Source organism: Mauremys reevesii, linkage group 27 (genome assembly GCF_016161935.1).
Source record: "Mauremys reevesii isolate NIE-2019 linkage group 27, ASM1616193v1, whole genome shotgun sequence".
Lineage (NCBI taxonomy): Eukaryota > Metazoa > Chordata > Testudines > Geoemydidae > Mauremys > Mauremys reevesii.
The window spans coordinates 6,691,401-6,711,815 of NC_052649.1; the positions used below are offsets into that span (position 1 = coordinate 6,691,401).

At 51.2% G+C, this 20,415-nt stretch overlaps 1 protein-coding gene across 2 annotated transcripts; it reads left to right on the plus strand.

Annotated features, from left to right (window-relative positions):
• The first annotated feature begins 82 nt into the window (after positions 1–82).
• Positions 83–17,160, plus strand: LOC120392206 (retinol dehydrogenase 8-like). 2 transcript variants are annotated; one of them, XM_039516847.1, is made up of 7 exons: positions 83–350; positions 1,535–1,696; positions 4,823–5,002; positions 9,789–9,882; positions 11,536–11,719; positions 15,144–15,323; positions 16,863–17,160. In XM_039516847.1, the coding sequence occupies exons 1-7, from the start codon at positions 254–256 to the stop codon at positions 16,887–16,889; spliced, it is 924 nt and encodes a 307-aa protein (XP_039372781.1). In that variant the 5' UTR covers positions 83–253; the 3' UTR covers positions 16,890–17,160. The 2 variants fall into 2 exon arrangements, with proteins under 2 accessions (XP_039372781.1, XP_039372780.1); XM_039516846.1 differs by lacking the exon at positions 16,863–17,160 and having other exon boundaries at positions 15,144–15,649.
• Positions 17,161–20,415: the final 3,255 nt, after the last annotated feature.

Below are 20,415 nucleotides of genomic sequence, written 5' to 3' on the forward strand. Positions count from 1 at the left end.
ACAAGGACCAGAAGATTAAGGTCTTGGGCACTGGCCAGTTAGGAGCCAGGCCATCCTTTATTAGGGGTGGAAGGAAGGTCGGAGCAGGATGTGAAGACAGATCTGGGAGCTGCCAAGACCCCTGGAGAACTTCCAGCCTGAGAGCAACACTTTGAGTTCTCCTTCGGCAGGAGGATTTTGAGGCACCCCGGCTGTGCCTGCCCGGCTCATCCAGACCAGACCTCCCCGGTGCCCCGCTTTTCCTGGGAACGGCATGGCTCCCAAGACGGTGCTGATAACGGGCTGCTCCTCTGGCATCGGCTTGGCCTTGGCTGTGAAAATGGCCAGGGACAAACAGAAGCGGTTCAAAGGTGAGCGCTTCCCACATGTGTCCAGGGTGTCAGGCACACGGGCACAAATGCCCAGGTTGTGCCCGGACGGAGCTGGTACAGCTGGGATGATGGGAGAACCACGACTCCCCTGCAGCTGGGAGGGGCTGCGCCTTCCCACCCCCACGCCCAGAACGGCAGAGTCCATCTCCCTGCCCCATGCCACCAAGCCTTGAGCACTGCTGCAGGATGGGGAAAGAAGAGCTGACTAGCTCCCTCGCCTGTCCTGGGGCCTTTCTGTGCCGGCATGCAGCCGGGCTGTGGGTGCATATGGTACCCGGCCTATTGGATACAGCCGGGAAGGGGTGAGGAACTAGGAACATTTTGCAGGAGTGGCAGGGCACAGGAGAAGTCTTTAAACACGATGCGGTAAAATAAATAGTTTGCTCCAAAGGGAAAGAAATAGAGCGGGCGATGGGTCCTCCCACTGCCCCTCTGCTCTGGGGCAGGGGCTCCAGCTTGGAACGTAAGTGGGACAACACAAGGGAGTGGGAGTAGCTGCCTTCCTCCTACCTGCTCCCCTCCCAGGATAGTTTTGGGCACCTTAAATGTGATCCAGTGGCCAGGATCCCAGTGAGGGATCATGGGGGAACCTGGGATCCAGTAGCCGGGATCCCAGTAATGGGAGGGGGAGAATCTGACCCACTGGCCTGCAACTGAGTTAACGTGATTGCCATCTTCCTTTAGGACATGGTGGGGGAGTCTAACCCCGACTAGCTGGTCCATCTCCCCAGGTCGATACAGGCCCGAAGGCCTTTTCAGGGGGGAATGGCTGCATGGCCTGCAGCAGTTTGGGGCAAGAACGTGCTTGGGGCAACGAGACTCATGGCAAGTCTGGAGCCCCCGCCCTCCATCTGGGCCCGTGATGCCAGAACACCTACTAGAAGCAGCATGGCTCTGATGGCCCATGAGGCCCCACATTGAGCCGAGGGTACCACACCTCCTCTGAACCCCCTGCAGCCTCTGTGTGCATGGCCCTGGGATTTGCCTTCGCGGGCTGCTCCCCAGGACTAACCCCTGCTGCAGTGAGAATAGCAGGAGAAGCTCGTCATGTATCGCGGCCCCCTCTACACTCGCCCTCCCCGCCCCCAGCCCTGCAGCATCACTGGGGTCGGTCCAGCTTCAGCAAGCCCCAGTGCCTGCAGCCAGGCTGCTCTGTGTTACAGTCATTGCCACCATGAGGAACCTGGGCAAGAGAGGGTGCTTGGAAGCGGCCGCCGGCATCACTCTCAACAAGACCCTGGAGATCAGACAGTTGGACGTGTGCGACGAGCGATCCATCATCAGCTGCATCAACAGCATCCCCAACCGGCATGTCGACATACTGAGTGAGGTCCCCTCCTTGCCTCTGCCCAAGGCCCTGCTGCTCTCCCCTGCGTGGTGCCCCCCCCACCCATTTCTCTCCCCTATCACTGCTCTTCCCAAATATATCTGTGCTCCCCAATGCCCCTACGAGTCCTGACCTCTCCTACACAGATCTACCTAACAAGGGAACAACGAGGACCTAGGGAATTACGGACCAGTCAGCCTAACTTTGATACCTGGAAAGATACTGGAACAAATTATTTAACGATCAGTTTGGAAGCACCTAGTGGTTTGCAACCTGTGGTCCACGGACCCCTGGGGGTGCGCAGACTGTGGCTAACATTTCCAAAAGGATCCACGCCTCCATCTGAAATTTTTTAGAGATCTGCAAATGAAAAAAGGTTGATAACCCCTGCTTAGAGCAGTGCTTCTCAAACTATTGTACTGGCGACTCCTTTCACATAGCAAACCTTATAAGTGTGACCCCCCCCTTATAAATTAAAAACACTTGTTTATATATTTAACACCATTATAAATGCTGGAGGCAAAGCGGGGTTTGGGGTGGAGACTGACAGCTCGTGACCCCCCATGTAAAACCTCGTGACCCCCTGAGGGGACCCACCCCCAGTTTGAGAACCTCTGGCTAGAGGTTAATAGGTTTATAAGCAATAGCCGGCATGGATTTTTCAAAAACAAATCATGCCAAACCAACCCAATTTCCTTCTTTGACAGGGCTACTGACCTAGTGGATAGGGAAGAAGCGGTAGATATGAAATATCTTAATTTTAGTCAGGCTTTTGACACAGTCCCACATGACATTCTCATACACAAACTAGGGAAATGTGATGGAGATGAAATTACTATACGGTGGGTGCATAACTGGTTAAAAGATCATACTCAAAGAGTAGTTATCAGTGGTTTGCTGTGAAACGGGGAGGGTATATCTAATGGGTCTCGCATGGTCAGTCCTGGGTTTGACACTATATTCAATATTTTCATTAGTGACTTGGATAATGGAGTGGGGAGTAGGCTTATAAAATGTGCAGACAACACCAAGCTGGAAGGGCTTGCTAGCACTTTGGTGGGCAGGATTAGAATTCAAAGGGACTTTGATAAATTGGAGAACTGGTCTGAAATCAATAAGATGAAATTCAATTAAAATAAGTGCAAAGTACTACACTGAGGAAGGTAAAATCCAATGCACAGCTACAAAATGGGGAATAACTGGCTAGGAGGAAGCTCTGCTGAAAGGCATCTGGGGTTCTAGTGGATCACAAATGGAACACGAGTCAACAGTGTGATGCAGCTGTGAAAATGGCTAATATGATCCCATTAACAGGAGTGTTACATGTGAGACAGGGTAGATAATTGTCCCACTCTGCTCAGCACCGGTGAGGCCTCAGCATCAGTACTGTGGCCAGTTCCTGTGGCCAATCCCACGCTTCAGGAAATTAGTGGACAAATTGATGACTTGATGGCTGCCCTTCCAGCCCTACATGTCTATGATTTATGATCTTCCCCTCTGCATATTCATTCTCCCTCTCACCCTTATATGCCATCCCCTATATATATATGTGTGTCCTCTTCTGGCCCCCTGGACTTCTCTGCATGTCCTTTTCTCCCCTATAGATGTCTGCCATCCCCTATGCACCTCTCTTCTTTCCCTGTGCCCCATGCATGTCTGCCCTCCCCACTTCCGCTGCGCTGGGGGGAAGATGCTAGCAGCACTCTCAGCCCTCGAACTGGGTCAGAGGCTGCCGGCAGTTTGGCTGGCACTGAGTCACGTCTTGAATCACAGGGGCCCTTGACCCATTTGCTGCTCCCTGCTTGCACAGATCACACCGAGGCTGATCTGTGACAGTTATGTAGGTCAGCGACCCACGTGCCTGGGCCCCCTCTCCTGGGATTACGGAACAATGTGGAGCTGGCACTCCTGGAGCAGGAGATTGGCTCTCCTGCTTCCCGAGAACCCCGCTGCCCAGCTACCGCCTGAGGCTTCCCAAACAGAGCCTCTTGGACATCTCTGGTGCTGCCCAGCCAGGGCTGCGGCTCACGCCCTCAGCTGGGCGAGGGAGTGGAGACACGGCAGGAGCCAAGGTCTAATGTGGAAGCGGTGGCAGCTCATCTCAGTCACACCCACCCGGCCCATTAACTGCAATGCCGCTGGCCCAGTCAGAGCTGGGCTGGGAGCCGGACTGGGCCCCATCCACCTTAGTTCACACAGGGCTTCTCCAGCCCGAGGAGCAGGCCTGGTTGCACACTCCAGACTGTGCTGCTTGCTAGACCCATGGGGAAGCCAGTCTGCAATTATTCAGCACTGGGAAGGCAGGATTGAGCCATGTTAAAAGCCTGTGGCCCATCCAGACTCACAAACAGAAAGATCTCTAGGGATGCAACCAGAATGTTGCTAACTAAGGAAGGGGCCCAGGTTACCTGCCTGGCCTTAAGGGAGGGCCAGCTAGGTCAAATCTGAGTGAGTGGCATCCTGGCTCGCTGGGTCACAAAGCCACTCTCTGAAATTTGGCCAGTACGGCCCTCCATCGTCTGGTCGGTGGCCATAGGAGCGGGGGCCTGACTCCCCTTCCTTGTTGCACCCCTGCCCCAAGGGGTTTGTCAGTTGTTAGGCAGGCCTGTAACCAGAGACTCACACCAACAGTGTGCCCAACTCTCGCAATCAGGAGTCATACCACGTGTTTTCTTAAAGCCCCAGCTCCTGGAGTCACAGGATTAGATGAGCGTCTCGGCTTTCAAAGTAAGGTCCCAGCCTTCATGGCCACTGAGCACACCATGAACCCGAAAGGCTCAAAAACCCTGAAGGCCAAGAGGAAGAACTCAGAATTGATTTTTATTTTTAAAAACCCTCATGATTTTGTGGGGCTTTATTTGTGATATTGTGCACTTGTGTTGGCAAAGCTGCACCAACACACCTGAAAGCAGGTGCCGGGCAATGAAATCCTAAGCTAAACCAAAATAACCCACTGAAAGTGAGATCACAGCAGCCACACAGGGGTTTGCACCAGTGCAAGCCTGTGTGTAGACAAGGCCTGAGACTATACATGCGCATCTAACAGACAAGCCCGTGCAAACCAAGCTAACTCGATGCAAGAGGGTCCCTTGGCGATGCTACACTGCTTGTCCATATCTTGCAGTTAACAACGCCGGGGTGGGGATGATTGGCCCCATCGAATGCCAGACCATCGAGGAGATGAAGGGTGTGATGGAGACCAACTTCTTTGGTGTGGTGAGGATGATCAAAGAGGTGCTGCCTGATATGAAGAGGAGACGGAGCGGGCACATTGTGGTTATCAGCAGTGTCATGGGCCTGCAAGGTAGGTGAGGGCCAGGAGAACATCCCTCTACATCTATGCAAAGTTGGCTGTAAGCTGGTGTTGCCTCCCTCAGCTGCAAACCTCAGGCAGGCGTGGAATTTGCACCCCCACATGTGGCCCCATTGGCCTGACTGCAGCTGCCCCCACTGCCCAAATACAAACTACACCTATGTCTTCAGCTCCAGTGGTAGCAACTTTATGGTTTTAGTAGTGGAGTTTCCTGGTTCAATTCCTGGTGTGTCATCCAAGATGGCAGCCATCACATAAAGATGCCAGTTTCTGGCTCTGGATAAGTATGTGTCTGTCTATCACTAAAAAGGACCTGATTTTTCCAGCTGTACTGTGGAGTTTTAATCTTCTATTTGATACATTACAGTTGTAAAGTGTTAGTGTTGTTAAAGTTTCTGGAGCAGAGATCCAGTCTCCCTGCACTCATGCCTCCTGTCTCACCACAGTTCAAGACTCATTAGCCTACATGCCACTTATGAGTTAGACTTGTGCTATTTCATGTTTTTCCTCAAAGCCCCAACTCCTGGAGTCAGGTGATTAGGTGAAAAATCTCATAGACTGTGCTAGGGGCTGTACAAATACAGAGCAGAAAGTCAGTCCCTGCCCCAAGGAATTTACCATTTAAATTACTCACTTTTAAGAGTCTCTTCTGCCCCCAAACTAGCGTTAAATTAATCCACCACAATAGGTGGTAGAACCACATAAAGGGATTTTTCTGAAAAGGCTGAGGGCTTGATGACGATAGGGTGGAAAGCAGTTTCTGTAGGTGACAGGCTCAGTTCCTGTTGAGTTGATCATTTAATACTGCTGAGATTTCAGTGTAGCGTTAACACAGGACGGGTGGCCTAGCCTCTTGGACAGGCATCTTTCTGGTTATTATTTAAATCAACATAAATACATCCATAGAATCAATCATTTTCAGGGTGGGGAATGGGTAGACCTGATATGGGAAGCTGGATGGATCAGGGATCCAAGCCCTTTGTTAGTGACCGGCTCCGCATACACAAGGAAAAGTGGAAGGAGGAATTCTGGGGAGGGAAAGGCCCATTGAGAGAGGCCACATTAAATGGAAAGGTCAGTCTGTAGGTTGGGATCATCTCCCACTTGTCCCCCCACCAGAAGATGGAAGGTGTTTGGAACCTGGTGCCAAACAGACAGCAAGCTCTTTGGCGGGGAGGTGGGGCCCACTCACGCCTCTGGAGCGAGAGCACCTGACGGCCGGGTCCCACGCAGGGACGTCACAGATGGTATTTGCTGCTACAGTCGGAACTCCTGGCACGTCACCCAGCAACACCAGCAGGAGCCAGGGCTCAGCTCAGTGACATCAAAAGGATGAAAGGCGCAGCCTCCCCTCAGCCTGTGGTTTGTGAGGATTTGACTAACTCTCTCTGCTCCGAGGGGGCAGGCCAAGGGGAAAAGGTTTTATCGTGGGCTGCAGCCCTCACACTCTCCGTCACCTAGCGCTGAGGCCGGCAGGCTAACATGGCCCCTTTGCCCAGAGCAGAGGTCACAAGAAGGCAACTACTGCCAAGCCCTGAGAGCAGGCCAAAAGTCAGGCCCCTACACCTCTCGGGCCAGAGCCTCAGCTGGTGTACAGGGGCACTGACAACGACGCCGATTTGCACCAGCTGGGGACCTGGCTGCTTTAAATTTGGCTTGTAGAGAAAGTGGATTTTGTTTACATGATAGTAACAGGGACAGCCGCCTCCTCAGTGCCCCCTCAAGACCTGGGGGGTCTCTGTTGCACTCTGCCTCAGTTTCCCCTCCTGGAGTCCTCCATGACTCCCAAAAGGCATCTCGCTGTTCCATAATCTCTCTCCTCAGGGTCTGCTTTTATTGGCAAAAAGCTCAAAATAAACACACACAAAACAGCTCTCCCCTACCAGACTTATAAGTTGGATGCAGCCCCTACTCCCTGAGGTACTGTCTCAAAACTCCCCTGGTGTTTTGGGGTCCCTGCTGCAGGAGCCTTTGTCAGTCTCTGAAACCTCTCTACAGCTTCCTCTGCCTTTGGCTTCAAGGCCCAAACTCCTCCCCCAGGTCTCAGAAAGGAGCCACCTGCTCACTGCTGCTCTGCTGCAGCTTCCTTCCTGTCGCTTCTCCCTCTCTGGCTCTTTATACAGACCAGCTGCCTCACTCAGGCCCCGTCAGGAGGCTGTTCATGAGGCACAGGTGGGCTGGACCTGGTTCCATTTACAGGGCCCAGTCCACCTGTGACTCTGATCTACAGCAGCCGCCACTGACTTGGTGGATAAGGCACAGGTTTAGGAATCAGGGCTCCTCCTGGATTCTGTTTCTAGGCCTGCGACTGAGCTGCTGGGTGACCTTGGGCCAGTCACATCTTCACTCTGTGCCTCAGTTTCCTCTCCTATCTTTCGTTCTGCAAGCTTTTTGGAGCAGGGACTATCTCTTACTAGGTGTATGTGCACGATGGAGCCTTGATCTCAGTCACGGTGTCTACACATCCTGGAACACCAATAAATTAATAACCATGAAAACGTAGCTACCTGGGCAATTTCAAGGCTATAGGTGTTGCTCTCCTGTATCAGCCTCTAGGTCATCTAGCCCAGTAGCACGTCCCCACCAATGATCAGCAACAGATGCTGCAGGCAAATGGTGCAAAATCCCCCAGTGATGGACAGGTCTGGAATAAGACCAAAGCATAGTCATGGGGCACAGCAGTTTATATAGGGGGATGCAGGCAGCATCTCAGCCTTGAGCAGGGTAGCCCCGCTCAGTACCGCTGTCATGTGACCGGAGACAGTATCCACTGACTCCAGTATCCCCCGTTAGAGACCCCCGGAGAGTTTCACAGCTCACAGCCACAGCAAGTCCATTTCTGCTTTAATTTGCAGCTTTCCATGTGTTACGTGCTCCGCTGAGCTAGCTGATTGCGGGGTTGGCTTCTTTGGGTTGTTGGTGTTTTATTTTTTTTTTCAGCTGTGGTGAGGCACTTTGTGGGTTTACAGTAAAGTCTGGGGGATAAAAATAACCATCCCGTACGAAGTACAAGTGTCAGGAAGCACTTCCTTATCGGCCTGATGCAAATCTAATTACAGAGGAGAATTATGCAGAGTCCACATGTGTTATCCTGCCTGTGACCTCTCTCTTCTAGGTCAGGGGACAAAGCCTGGATGATTTGGATTAGTGGGGTTTGGTCCTTGCTTGAGGGGGTTGGACTAGATGACCTCCTGAGGTCCCTTCCAACCCTGAGATTCTATGATTCTATGATTCTATAGGGACTTTACACACTGAATAAAGTCCAGTAAGGGCTTCTACTGGCTACACCAAAAGCTACACGCACAAGACTCCTGACCAACAGTGCCAATTCAGACATTTCTTGGGGGGGAAGGGGGCAGAATTCTGGTCAACCGGCTGGGGCCTTGTTCCAGTCCCCGCTCATCCCCTCCGACCTCCCCCCTCAGGGACATGGGTCTCTCGCAGTCAGGGAGTGGCCCCTCTCTCTGACCCACCCAGTGCATGAGCCGGTGCTGCCAGCAGTCGCATTCTCAGCAGACTTCTCTGCACCCCGCGGCACAGGGACAGGCTCCCTATGTGCCAGGTGACGGCACCATTTGACCCATCCCTCACTCTGTCTGTACAGAACAGCGGTGTTGTGACCACGCAGCCAGAGCGACGATCCAGACTGCTCCAGCAGCAGCCAGACTGATTTAGTGTGGGGCCTCTGCTTAAAAGTGGTCAGGTTGTAGCCGTCCTCCGGCTCCATGTCCTATGGAACTTTGAGCAAGTGCAAAAACCTTGGCGGGGGGGTTCTGTCCCCCACCCCAACCCACCCCACTCCCCAGCTACCTCTTGCACCACTGATCCTGACATCTTGATTGGTAATGTTGTAATGAAATCGCTGGTGTGCAGGTGTCACCACTACTCCCAGATGGAGGGATTCAGATCTGTTTGCTGTGTGCCATAGGCCCCATACTGCCAGGAGGTAATGGAGCGTGCCTATTAGCTCAGATGTTTTTGGAGCAGGATGGCATCAGTTCTGGCCCCGTTGCTGTGACGTTCTGACTGGCCACGCTGTGCAGCATAGTGACTGATGTGGAGGCTCAGCATTAGAACGGAAACAGATCGATAGACAGGCCAGGGAACTGTCACACTATTTAATCCGAGGCTTTCTCAGCGTCAGGTCAGATTTATCCCTCTTTCACAGGCTGGAAAGCTGGGGCACAGTGCTGCCAAGCGTCTCATTCCCAGGGCTGCATTGTAATTCAGGAGCAGAATATCCTCATTCATCAGGTTTCCCTAGTCCCAGTCCTGTGCTCCAACCACCAGATCACATGAGCCCCAGCACTCGGCTCCATGGACCAGAGTTGCAAGGCAATGAAAACGTTGGTGCTCGTTAGAGCAGGCTAATCAGGGCATTGCAGGCTGGTAATTTGCAGTTCTCAAGCCACTCCTGAGGAGCTGAGAGAGCTGTATCCACGCCGCACCCCAGTGGGTTCTGCCTCCTGGGTCTAACTCACAAATCAACAAGCCTGCTCTGTGCCAGGCATTCAGTCCGATCCCTGGCAGTCTGCAATTCAAAGCCACTACCCAGCTCTGCATGACTGGCCAATGGGTCATCCCAGACAGCTTCCTATCAATAGCTACCCCTAGATTACCTGGCATACGCCGTATCCCTTCAACCCCTGCCCACAACCAGCTACTCACCACGTCAGATCCAACTCGCAAGAGACTCCTCTGTGGGCTCACGTAACTGACACACACTCGCTGTGGTTCAGCTCTGTTCTCACGCCTCTCATCGCTCTCTTTCTTCCAGGCATTATGTTCAATGACATCTACACAGCCTCCAAGTTTGCCGTGGAAGGATTCTGCGAAAGCCTCGTCATACAGGCGCTGAAGTTCAACATCTTGTGAGTTACAGGAATCAGCCCAGACACAGCCGGGGCTCCAAATTAACTGTGCTGGTTCAGTCTCTGTTCTGAGGGTCTTAGCTTAAAATACCACACAGGTGTGGGCTGGGGTGCAGCTGGCGTGGGCTCTACAGGAACAGACAGCTGGGATTAGCCTTCGTAATCATTAATACCTTTAAACAGGAAACAGACCCTGGAATATCCCCTGGGAATACAGCCCTGGGACTAACCGGAGACAACACGGTACCACCTTCAAATAGGAAACAGATCCCTTTTGGGGAATACGCCCTCAGCATTCATTTGGCAAGCAACAGGGCTCCCATGCACAGGACTAAGGTCCTGTCTTGTGGGACATTCTTGACAAGTGCTCACAACTCGCAGCCAGCCTGCAGCTGCCACCCCCCTTTGCTCCGTACTGTGGGTGAGAAATAATGACATTTTCATGCCAGCAGAAAGCTAGGCGAGGCAGCCGCCATCCAGCCAGAACCAAGCCCCAGGAATGCACGTTGGCCTATTAATTATTTTATCTTAAATCTACAAGTCCTTGAGATATTCTGAGTCCCCCACGGCTCAGTGTGTGAAATAACCCCTGGGCATTCGCAGGGGAACTTTGCTGTCCAAACTTCCGTGTAGGCTTTTCTCACGGGAGTATACTGAGGCCTTTGTTCTGAGCTTGCGCTGAGATTCCTTGTCTGCGCAGATCAGGTTGGCTAGGGTGAGTTTTCCCTGGGGGCGACTGCTGCTTGGCCCGTAAAACACTGGCCAGTCCCCAGAGAGGTGTCATTTGGGAGCTAGCTAATTTCCAGAGTTCATCAGAGGCCGCTACAGGGCATGCTGGGTTTGGATTCTTAGGAGAAGCAAATCCCAGCCCCCCTGCCTTAGCCTAGTCTCTGTCCTAGTATGATCTGCCTCTGGCCTGTCTTGCAGGTTGGGAGTCACCAAGGCAAGGCAGGCCAGGGGCAGGCGCGAGGAGGAGGCAGGGCAGCAGAGTGGCCTGGGAGTGAAAGCAGAGGTGAGGGGTAGCTTGCAGCATGGGAGGGAACTTGTGCTCAGCTGGTGGGAGCCGGTGAGGCTATTCTATCCCTATCATTGCTCTTGTCAGAGCTCCTGCAACATGCCCTGAGGGAGCAGAGAAACGGTGAGACACGAGCCCCAGAAAGGAATAGTGGGATCAGTCTGGGTTCTAAAGGCCGAGAGCGTGGCCAGCTTTGCCGTAACTAGTTCTGCAGTGAAGCTGCCCAGGAGACTGTGTCGTGGTGACTGTCCTGGCCTGTTTTGACGTCCTAACATCCGGTCAGTGCAAGACCAGGTGTCACGAGGCAACGCCGCTAAGGGAAGGAGCAACATCAGCGAACGACGATGGGACGTCGCCGCATAGGGATGTGGTGCTCCCCCTCGTTAACACAGCATCCATGGGCACTGTCATGGTACCATGCCGATGCGGCATCATGATGTCAGAGGGCGTGGTTACCTAGGAGACATTAACACAGGCTGGTCTGGCTTCCAGGGATGACATGGTAGGAGGTGCCTGGGCAGAACTGTACCTTAACACTGGGAGATCAGACTAAAGGGTCACAGTCGACTTTTCTGGTCTTAAAATCTCCAGACCCGTTGCATGCTGAACAGGGCTCTTATGCTTGCCTGTGTTTCCAGTGTCAGCCTGATAGAGCCTGGCCCCGTGGTGACAGAGTTTGAGACCAAGGTCTATGAGGATGCAGAGAATGCAGATTACTCCGCGACAGACCCTGAGACAGCAGACATGTTCACTAACCTCTACCTGAAGAACTCCAAGGCGATTTTCTCCAGCCTTGGGCAGACTCCCAATGACATAGCAGAGGTAAAAGACTCACAGGTGTGCCCCCAAACACAGAGAGGGATGCCCTCTATCCTCATTCATATGTGCCCTATGCATCGCCCACACAGCACCAGGCATAGAATAATAGAATCATAGGACTGGACGGGACCTTGAGAGGTCATCTAGTCCAGTCCCCTGCACTCGTGGCAGGACTAAGTATTATCTAGACCATCCCTGACAGGTGTTTGTCCAACCTGCTCTTAAAAATCCCCAATGATGGAGATTCCACAACCTCCCCAATCAATTTATTCCAGTGCTTAACCACCCTGACAGGAAGTTTTTCCTAATGTCCAACCTAAACTTCCCTTGCTGCAATTTAAGCCCATTGCTTCTTGTCCTATCCTCAGAGGTTAAGAAGAACAATTCTTCTCCTTCCTTGTAACAACCTTTTATGTACACCTCTACCTCGATAGAACGCTGTCCTTGGGAGCCAAAAAATCTTACCGCGTTATAGGTGAAACCGTGTTATATTGAACTTGCTTTGATCCACCAGAGTGCGCCGCCCCGCCCACCCAGAGCACTGCTTTACCGCGTTATACCCGAATTCGTGTTATATCGGGCGGTGTTATATCAAGGTAGCGGTGTACGTGAAACTGTTATCATGTCCCCTCTCAGCAGGAGGGCTAATAGCTGGTCTGTTAATTGCCAGCAATGCCATTTCCTCCTCCATGAGCTCCACATTCCCTCCCTGCAGACAGGAGGTGCCTGCTGACAGCCCGAGCCCCTCTCCCAGCTGTATGATGAGATGCTAAGTCTTAACGTTGACACCAGGCAGCAGCCCACCATAGCCGCAATCCATTCTGGGCTAGGGTGACCAGATGTCCCAATTTTATAGGGACAGTCCCAATATTTGGGGCTTTTTTTATATGGGCTCCTATTACCCCCACCCCCACTGCTGACCTGGAATGGATTTCGGGGACCACCGTTCACCTGGCAGGTGGAACAATTTTTATAGTAGGGGTGCTGATGATGGAAACCATGTATTTGGTAAAAACAACGAGGAGAACTTGTGACACCTTAGAGACTAACACATTTATTTGGGCATAAGTTTTCTTGGGCTTAAAACCCACTTCATCAGATGCATGGAGTGGAAAATACAGTAGGCAGGTATAAATACACAGTACATGAAAAGATGGCAGTTGCCGGCAATGGGGTTTGTTGCAGGGATAGGTTCCTGGGTTAGTGTTTTTGTTGTGTGGTGTGTAGTTGCTGGTGAGTATTTGCTTCAAGTTGAGGGGCTGCCTGTAAGTGAGGACTGGCCTGTCTCCCAAGGTCTGTGAGAGTGAGGGATCATCCTTCAGGATAGGTTCTATCTAACCTTGATGATGTGCTGGAGAGGTTTTAGTTGGGGGCTGAAGGTGACGGCTAGTGGCGTTCTGTTACTTTCTTTGTTGGGTCTGTCCTGTAGTAGGCGACTTCTGGGTACCCTTCTGGCTCTGTCAATCTGTTTCTTCACATCACCAGGTAGGTATTGTAGTTTTAAGAATGCTTGATAGAGATCCTGTAGGAGTTTGTCTCTGTCTGAGGGATTGGTGCAAATGCGATTGTATCTTAGAGCTTGGCTGTAGACAGTGGATCGTGTGATGTGGTCTGGATGAAAGCTGGAGGCATGTAGGTAAGTATAGCAGTCAGTAGGTTTCCGGTATAGGGTGGCGTTTATGTGACCATTACTTATTTGCACTGTAGTGTCCAGGAAGTGGATTTGGTGTTTGTTATTACTACTTCAAGCCAGGGGGTGCAGCAGCACCCCTAGTTCCAGCACCACTACTGGCAGGCAAATTAGTGGGACTGCCTTCCTCACGCTCACCTGGCATGAGCTCTGGTTACATGTCTGGATTCTGCTGCCCAACAGCTGACAGGCACCAGTTGCTCTAGTTACTTCCTGTTTCTAAACCCAATGACTGAAAGCTGCAAATCCACTCTTCTCCCCTCTAGGCCAAGCTTCCCCAGAACCTCTTCACCAACCCCACTTAGTGGCAGTGCTAAATGGAGACTATCGGGCCTTCTTTTCTTTTTACACAAAAAACGTCATGTCCCGTTAGCTCATATTTCCTCCCTCTGTTTATATCTTCCGGCTCGTTTGCAAATGAATTAATCCCTCCCCCTCAACATTCACAAAATAATCCTCCCTAATCCCCACTTTATCCTGCCCTAAAGCCGCTTAGCATCTCTAAGCCGTCAGGAGTCCGTTTAGACTGGCTGTCCCTCTCCTCCACTAATCCCAGCGGGGCCCGCCTGGGTTTGTTTGGAAGGCACAAAGGGGGTCTCTGAGTCCCTGCTACCAATGTGCAAAGTCCAGTGGGTCTTCCCGGCCCTGGTCTGCACTTGGTCACACGGCCCTCTGTGGCATCACCATGGGAGTAAGGCAGATTTAGGTTAGATATTAGGAAAATCTTTCTAACTCTCAGGGTAGTTAAGCTCTGGCATAGGCCTCCAAGGGAGGTTGTGGAATCTGTGCCACTGGAGGTTTTTAAGAACAAGTTAGGGCCTAGATTTACTTGGTCCTGCCTCAGCACCAAGGGCTGGATGTTCTGGTCTCTTGTGGCCCCTTCCAGCCTGACATTTCAAGGGTTCTCTGTGACTCACCCCAGGCACAGCAGTGGTCCAGGGAGCTGGGGGCGGGAAGGGATTTAGTCTCCACAAGATGAGATTCATGGGTTTGAGGAGCTGTGTTTTGTGGTGGAACCCAGGATTTTGCCCCGGTAGGAACCCTGCCTGGGATGTCTCCCTTCGCCCACTCTCTTGCTCACTGGTGGATGTGTGTCAGGCGCTGAGCCGAAGCATGGTGCTGCCTCCTACCCCATGATTCACAAATCCTTAGACAACCCTTCCTCCCCCGCCCTGTGGGGAGATGATGCATAGGAAACGGGGGGGTTCCCCCTGTCAGATGAGACCGCTGCTCCATCAGGTCAGGTATACTGTAAACATCTGCCGCTTGTCTAGTGGTTAAAGTGTAGGAGTGAATGCTAGGACTCCTGGGTTCTGTTCCCAGCTCTGACACTGACCCTCTGGTGACCTGGGGTGAGTCACTTCCCTTCCCCAAGCCTCAGTTTCCCCGCAGCACAAAGGGGATTGTAACATATTAGACACGTTTGGGTAGTGGACATAGAGGCAACTCACAAACGCAAGAGATTCAGTCAGAACCCTTTATTGTGTCCTCTCTGAGATCCCACCACCTGCGGCACAACCAGAGTCCCAGGGGGGCACCACTACCGTCTCTCTTAAAAGCACAGCCTGCTGCAGGGCTATGGGTGCTGACCTACCTCCCAGGGCATGGTGAGGCCGATGTTCACAGGGAGCTCTGGGATGGAGCTGCAAAACATGATGCTGGTACAGTATTACGTTGCTCCCGGCTTAGCTAAGGGCGGCACAGCGCTCATGTGGGGCTGTCTCGGTTCCCTTGCAGCACACTCTGAGGGTGATCACCGCCGCCAAGCCGCCCTTCCGCCACCAGACCAACGCCGTCTACACACCCATGACGGCCTTGAAACACGCCGACCCCACTGGAGCCCTGATGACCGACACCTTCTACAAGATGGTCTTCAAGTACGACACGCTCATGCACATCAGCCTGAAGGCCATCAAGGTGATCCGGTGGCAGGCCCGGAAGATGAGGCAGGGGGTGAAGATGCTTGGCTTCAGATAGGCCATGGGAACCAGGGTGGAGGGTGAAGAGTGGGCTCAGGAGGGCTGGAAAAAGGCTGGAGATGTTCCATGAACAAGGGGTTCAGTGGACATGTGCCCACTGAACCAGACACTAACCCAATATGGCTTCATTTTATAGGGTGCCCTTTGCACAAGCTGTACCCAAAAGAACAGGGAGAAGGAGAAATGAAGAGGCATTGGCTATTGGTGGGGGGAAGAGGTGGTAGCTGACAGCTAGAGGAGAAGGCTTTTGATGCAACAGGGATGAGCTTCTGTGGGAGGGACAGCTGCAAGGAAAACAGGGAGGGAGGGAGGGGAGTGAAGAGGGGCCAGGGTCTTGATTCTCCTCTCAGAGTTGATTTACACCAGAGCCCACTATGCTAATAGGACCCACTCCTGAAGGTACATTTGCAATCAGAGTCAGTAAGCAAGGCAGGGCTGGGTGATGGCCTTTGCTTGCTTGTTAACAGCCTTGTCTGGATTTGAACCTGTGATCTAAGGGCACAAGATTTTCCTTCTCCAACTAACAGCCCTGGGAACAGACTCATACTCCCCCACGTAATTTTTAATAGCAGCAAACAGTAAGCGGAGCTGCTGCTTTAAAGGCAGGAGGGAAGTGCTTTTCTTCTTGCAGCGGGGTGTGATATAAAGCCAAGAGCTGCCATGCAAGCTAGAGTCCTACTTGCCCACATCCAGTCTCCACCCCACTGCTGTCCCCCAGCCAGCCCATGAGCACCAACAGATGTGCCAAACTGAGAGCATAGCACTCAGTCATAATACTTGGCTTTTTGGGTCAGGTGCATAAGTGGAAGATGCATGATTGTTAAAAGAGTCGTGGGGAACTTGAGTGAATGATGCCCAATATCTGTGTAGCTGTAGGATTGCAGAAGTCCTTGCCCCATCTCCCATCTGCAGCTTGATCAAAGTTACACAAACTTCCAGAGATGCCTTTCAGGAAAACTTAATGAGACTTGGTGTCACCTCTTTGGAAGCCTTCCAGAAGGACTCTTCCAATATGCATAAGAACAGCCAGACTGGGTCAGATCAAAGGTCCATCTAGCCCAGTATCCTGTCTTCCAACAGTGGCCAATGCCAGGTGCCCCAGAGGGAATGAACAGAACAGGGAATCATCAAGTGATCCATCCCCTGTCGCCCATTCCCAGCTTCTGGCAAACAGAGGCTAAGAACACCATCCCTATCATCCTGGCTAATAGCCACTGATGGACCTATCCTCCATGAACTTATCAAGTTCTTTTTTGAACCCTGTTATAGTCCTGTCCTTCACAACATCCTCTGGCAAGGAGTTCTACAGGTTGACTGTGCATTGTGTGAAAAAATACTTCCTTTTGTTTGTTTTAAACCTGCTGCATCAATTAGTGGTTCATGTTCATTAGTGGAGCAAACTCATGGCCCTGTAACAAAACCCACTGAGGTCAGTGAGAGTCTTTCCCCTTACTTCAATGGTTTATTTTAATGCCAGGTCTGGGATGGGCATAACCTCTCTTGAAACACAGGAGACCTGCCCACAGATGGTTATCCTTGCAATCCCTTTCTGCCCTAAAGAAAGTTTCCTTCCGGTAAGGTGACCATGTCACTGGTTATCTCAACAGTGCAAGCACAATTGAGCTCTGAGTCCATAACATTCAGTGCCACATCCAAGTGTGAACCGTTGCAGTCAGGGAGATGCCATGCAAGGGATGCTGTGTCTGAGTATATGTCATTCCTCACCCTTGCAAATTTCATGTTGTTTGGCATACTACCCACAATGGAAGAGAAGAGCCCACAAAGTGGAGGATGAACTATGGAATAAAACACCTTCAGTTTTTACATCTTGTGTGGAAAAGTTTAGAGTGGAAAATGTATGTCTGGATACACCTGGATGATGGGTCTCTGTTTGCACACCAGATATCGTGTTGATGACAGATAGATAGATAGATAGACAGATCATGGAAGAGTGAAGAGAGACCATGAGGTACTGTGCTCGGAACTATGGAACTGACTGTTCTGACTCTGTGGAGGACATAATCACTACTGAGAGGCTCTTTCCCAGGGTGAAAGGCTGTTCTTGTGACTAAGGCAGCAGACTAGGTCTCAAAAGACAGGGGTTCACTTCCCAGCTCTAGTACTGACTCCCTGTGTTATCTAGGGCAAGTCACTTAATCTCTTTATGCTTCAGTTTTCCCCTCTGTAAAATGGGTATAAAATCTTTCCTTTCTTTGTCTTGTCTATTTACATTGCAAGCTCTTGGGTGCAGGGACTGTCTCATACTATGTTAATGGGGCTTTTGGGAACTACTGGAATATAAAATATTAATTATACCAATTCCAAATGTTTAGAGGTTCAGATATTTATCTAAATCTTGTTCAAATGTATCCAAGGAGCTAAAATTCCAAACAGAAATATCCTCAAACAGTTTTCCTTACTGTATTTCAGCATTTCTCACACAAGGTAAAATAGGAAGCACCAAAGGGCTGGATTTTTTCTCCCTGGATGAAATAGTTACCTGAACTTTGCTGAAATACAGAGAAGTTTTCAGGATTGTGCTTCAGGTGGATTTTTATCACCAGGGCTTCATCCATCCATGCTAAAACCCAAGAGCTCAAATCTACCTAAACTCAATTTATAGGAGCACTGATCCTGCTGCAGTCCACAGCCCCCCTAGTGCGTTCTGCTAGTGCTCAGTTCCTGGCTCATGTAATGTTAAGCCCCCTGTTAAATGTTTAGGACATTGTCAGTGCCAGCTATTGGTCATTGGCATTGCACAGAAACCCCTTGGCAGTGACTGGTGTGTGCACCTGCAGTGACATCCAGCGGTCAGTGCTAGTAATTGCAGCAGTGTATTCTGTCTGGTGCCCTACATGGATGGGACAGAGAGGCCCAGCTGCCAGGGACTGCAGAGCCTTGGGATGGCTAGTGGGGACATGAATGAGAGAGGCTGGGAAGGGTTGGATGGGAGAGGGGATGAGAAAGTGGCAGGTGAAGAAGACCCTTAGAGCAGCTGAAGCGTCAAGACTGGGGAGTGGGAAAGGGCACAGGAGAGGGCTGTCGTGCCAGGACTGAGAGGTAACATTGTAAAGGGAAAGGGTGGTTATGTTCACAGCACACACACACAGACATTAGATCAAAACATAAATGCTCTTGCTGGAATGCTGTAATGTAACGCTACTTGAATTCTTAGAATTCAGAACAATAACACACAAGGACCCATAAACAGAGAGAAAACAGGCTACTCCCTACGGCAGCGAGGCCTAACGCATTGCACTTTGCTTTAACCTGGCTCTTTCCGGACTGACTCTGATCACACTCTCTGTTGATGAGCCCCTGCCCTAGCCTGCAATTGCAAACAGGACCAGGACCTTCCTGCACCCTTACTCAGCCCTTTTCTCCCCCGGCGCTCTTAAAGTGATGGCTTACTATTCAAACACAGGAGCGAGTGGGGATCCAAGGGCCCTGGAACAACTGGGGTAGGAAGAGTGGAGGCAGCTAGCTGGGTGAGACCTGCTAACTCTGGACACAGTCTGCGTGTATAGGAGGAAAATGAGCAGAAAGCAATGGGAGGGAGGAATGATGAGGCCAAAAGAAGCTAAGTGGCCTTGTGTCTTTTTAATATAGACACTAATAGTCTGAAGGAGCCATATAATGTCGCTTACTGTGACATACAACATGCAAGAGTGATACAGTCACACACTGTTGCTCAGTGAACCCAGTGAGCACCATAAACTGTTTAAAGGGATGCTACCCAGTTCCTATACACTGCAAAGGGGTCACGCGTGAGGGATGGAGCTGGTGGGTAGAGAAGGAATCAGAGGCCAAATGTGGCAAGGCAGAGTGGGATCCTCCAGTTACTCAGAGTAAAGTGTCCCCGTGTTTCACCCATGTGTGTGTGTAAAGAACAAGGACACCGAAAGGCTGATACTGAAAAAATTCCCTGGGCTGCAGAGGTTTTTGGAGGCCCAGGGCAAAATATGAAACAAGGATGCAAAACATTGAGGGAAGGTCAGGGGGTTTGGAGAGCGAGTCAACCCCACAATCACAGCTCCAGTCCCACAAGTCTGGCTCCAGCTCCCTGCTCCAGGTGTTACAACCTGGCGCATGAAGTCCCAGTGCCTCTCAGGTTTGGGGTCCCTCTCAAACAGGGGTCCCAGGGCAAGCTGCCTCTTTTTGCCCACCCCTTCTGGGCAGTCCTGGCCCTTCAGATGTTCCATATCCATTCTGTCTCACAAACCCTTAGCCAGGATGATCGTTACAGAATGGTAGCCATGCGTCCCAGTAATTTGAAGCTCACCCTTCGTTATAAACCCAGTTTTTAACACCATCCACAACTTCTCCGAAATGAATCTGATCTTCTGAAAGGTTGCATGTTTCATCTCACAGCAGGGCCCATTTTTGCTGGGAAGTTTGGTTAACAAAAATCGGACTTTTCTAAAGGGACAGTGCTTTGAAAACTTGGCTGTAATTTAGTTTTTCAACATTTTTCCAATGCACTTTTGGTTCTGGTTCTCAAACCAGGTTGGTTGGTCTGGGGACTCCACATTGACCTGCTGAGGACAAATGCCTTTGGGCGGGGGCACTAGTGGGGGATTTAAGAATGTATAAAGAATAGTTTTTAAGTGCATAAAGAGCATAATCTATCAATGTAAATGTTAGACTATGGAAGTGTAAGTCAGGAGCCCTAGTCCCTACAATTCCCAGCCCAGAGAGTGGGAGTCGGGTCTGGAGGTTAGCCCAAGTGGAACAGGACTCCTGGGTTCTATCCCTAGCTAGTGGAGTGCAGTCTTATGGTCATAGCGGGGGGAGTAGGCATCAGAACTCTTGGGTTCTACTCCCTGAGTTTGGATGCTCACGTAGCTGTTACATCCCTCACCTGTAAGATGGGGAGTTTTGTTATTTATATTTTGCAATAGCACCTAGAGGCCTCGTTGTGGAAGGTGCTGTACATAATAAGAGAAAGTCGCTGCGTTTAAGAGCTTAGTTAGGCAAGAGGTTTGGAGAGGAAACAGAGGTGAAGTGGTTCACAAGATCACATGGCAGGT